Raw genomic sequence first — 2,480 nt, forward strand, 5'->3', positions numbered from 1 at the left:
TGGAAATGCGCCTGTTGGTATAACGTCGTACGTGTACGATCAACAGAAGATACCCGTTGCTGTCATTCAAGTGGAACCCCCTATTATATCGCCAACGAACTAACGTTTCTTGACTCAGCGGACATCTTACCAAGGTAAAGTTATATTGTACATGTCGGATCTTATCCGGTAGCAGTACTGGTGAAAACAATGGCTTGCCATCAGCAAGGATTGTGGGGACTGGTAACGTTCACATCCGCATACATGTACAGTGCGAGCGTCGCGCTCTATGGATTATTACCAGTAATGTGTTTGCGGTCAATGTATGTTTTGCCCGATGGCTGTATGTGTATATGGAGCACGTGGCGTTTCTTTAGTCAATACGAACATGTGGGTGGGGCATTGTGAGCTTCTGTATGCTTTCTTGCTGTGTTGAAGATCTTTGCCTTTACTACCTGGCCTCCTTATGGTGTTGATGTCAATACAAGTGAAATCGATATACTTCCCAGCAAGTGTAGGTGAGTCTCGTTGACGAACTATTTGGACCCATTCTGTCTGGTCATTCTCCAATTACCCTCGCCGCGATGAATACTACCGTACAAGAGCCCTGGAGCCTTCAACCGACCTGGAATGGTTTTGGTGGGGCTATTCAATCTCCAAGCAACGCCTCGGTTACCGAATCGGACGCGTCAAGTGAGAGCGACTGTGATCTGTTAAGCCTGTTCGAGCAGCCACTGTCTCCCAAGTGTGTCAGCAGAGAGCGCTCCGACAGAGGAGGGCGTCCGTTTCCGTACACCCGATCCAAGACGCGATGGCGCAAGCGTCCTAATGACGAGATCAAGTACCTAAGGGGTCAACTTGGTGAGCTGCAGAAACTGAAAAGTGAGTTGAGCAATCGCGACACGAAGCCATTCCATGCCAACGATCCTACGAAGGACAGCAACCGCCCCGAGTCCTTCCAATATGTCCGTGAAGAAAAGAGCGACAAAGAACTTGGCGCGGCGTTGGCAGAGAATCGAAAACTGCGCTCGATGGTGGCTGCTCGTCGTCAAGTGACGAAGACGCTTCAAGTTGCGATCGACGAGCAAGTACGACTCAAGGCACAAAGAGTTTATCACGCCAATGACTCGGTGGCTCCAGCCGAGTTACTCCCCGCTTAAGGGAGTGTTGAAAGTGTCGTTTTGGTGTTGTTTGGAAGTTTTATGAAGTCGAGACGGGAACCTTTTGAGTCGTAGCAATAGACCAACTTTTATCATGAGTTTGCCGTTATTACCGCGTTGCGTCTTGCGTAGTCATTCGCGTTTTATCAGCACAGCAACGTTAGACGAACGAGATCGCGTTCCTACAGGGGTTCCGAAAATACTATTTTTATTAAATACTTTTGTATTTTAATCAATAAATTATTTATTTTTAGATTTGCTTAGAAGGGCTGCAATATTTGTTTTGTGCTCTGTGTCACCGATAACCCTATTGCGAACCGGTCTCCTGAGACCGGTTCACAATCACTTCTTCGAATGGAGCACGTTCATCGATTTATGGCGCATCATCCTCCAACAATTTAGCATTTCTTAGCTGGAGCAATACACTCACAGCCCATTGTCTACTCTACTCAATACGATGCCTGCGAAGACCCCGTGGAGCGTTCCAAAGCCGCGTCGAAAGGCAGCTTCCGCCCCGCCCAGAGCGCCAAAGAAAGCCAAGAAGGCCAAGACGTCGAAGAAGATGGTCCGCACGCATTCGTTCACGTCGAAGCAAGTGTCATCTTTCTATTTCACGGCTGTACTCGACGATGATGAAGAGCCTACTGCAGTATACAAGTGTCGCTGTGGTGTCCAGCGCCGAATGGAGCCTAACACTGGCTACACAAACCTACTTGGCCACGTCTTCATGTGGCACACAAACTTCGTTGCGGACATGACAAGCGCCAGCTCAAATACGGAAACGTTAGTTGGGTTCGTCGATGACAAGACTCACAAAGTCTTCTCTTGGATTGACGTTGTGCTCTCGTGCAATCTGCCCTTCTCGTTCTGTGAGACAGACGCGGCATCTAACTACGTAAGGATTGGAAGCCTTTCGACGGACAGCCTCGTGAAATACATGTGCCTACTAGTCCGTGAAGTTGAAACTGTGATCGCTGGTATTCTGCCAAAGTCGTTTGACATCATTTTTGACGGGTGGACCTTCCGTTTAGAGCATTACGTCGCAGTCTTTGCATCCTTTCGCCACGATGGAAAAGTGCAGAACATTTTGGTCGCAATGGCGCCACTTGTCGACGATGAGGTCAGCGACCACACAGCCCGCAGTCACGTTAAGTTTCTGGACACAATTCTCTCTTACTATGGCCGGAGCAAAGCCAATATTGTCTACATTGTCGGAGATAATTGCTCCGTGAACGGTGCTGTTGCCGATCTGCTGCAGGTTTCGATGGTGGGCTGTGCCAGCCATCGTCTGAGCCTGGCGGTAAACTTGCTCCTCTCTGGCGACGATGAGCTGATCACTGA

At 49.0% G+C, this 2,480-nt stretch overlaps 1 protein-coding gene across 1 annotated transcript; it reads left to right on the forward strand.

Moving 5' to 3' along the window:
* Positions 1–563: 563 nt before the first annotated feature.
* Positions 564–2,431, forward strand: PITG_20539 (uncharacterized protein; the record flags this gene model as incomplete). The annotated part of the gene is made up of 3 exons (XM_002895558.1): positions 564–1,067; positions 1,552–1,931; positions 2,398–2,431. The coding sequence occupies 3 exons, from the start codon at positions 564–566 to the stop codon at positions 2,429–2,431; spliced, it is 918 nt and encodes a 305-aa protein (XP_002895604.1).
* Positions 2,432–2,480: the final 49 nt, after the last annotated feature.

Source organism: Phytophthora infestans, genomic scaffold (genome assembly GCF_000142945.1).
Source record: "Phytophthora infestans T30-4 supercont1.160 genomic scaffold, whole genome shotgun sequence".
NCBI classification, from domain to species: domain Eukaryota; phylum Oomycota; class Peronosporomycetes; order Peronosporales; family Peronosporaceae; genus Phytophthora; species Phytophthora infestans.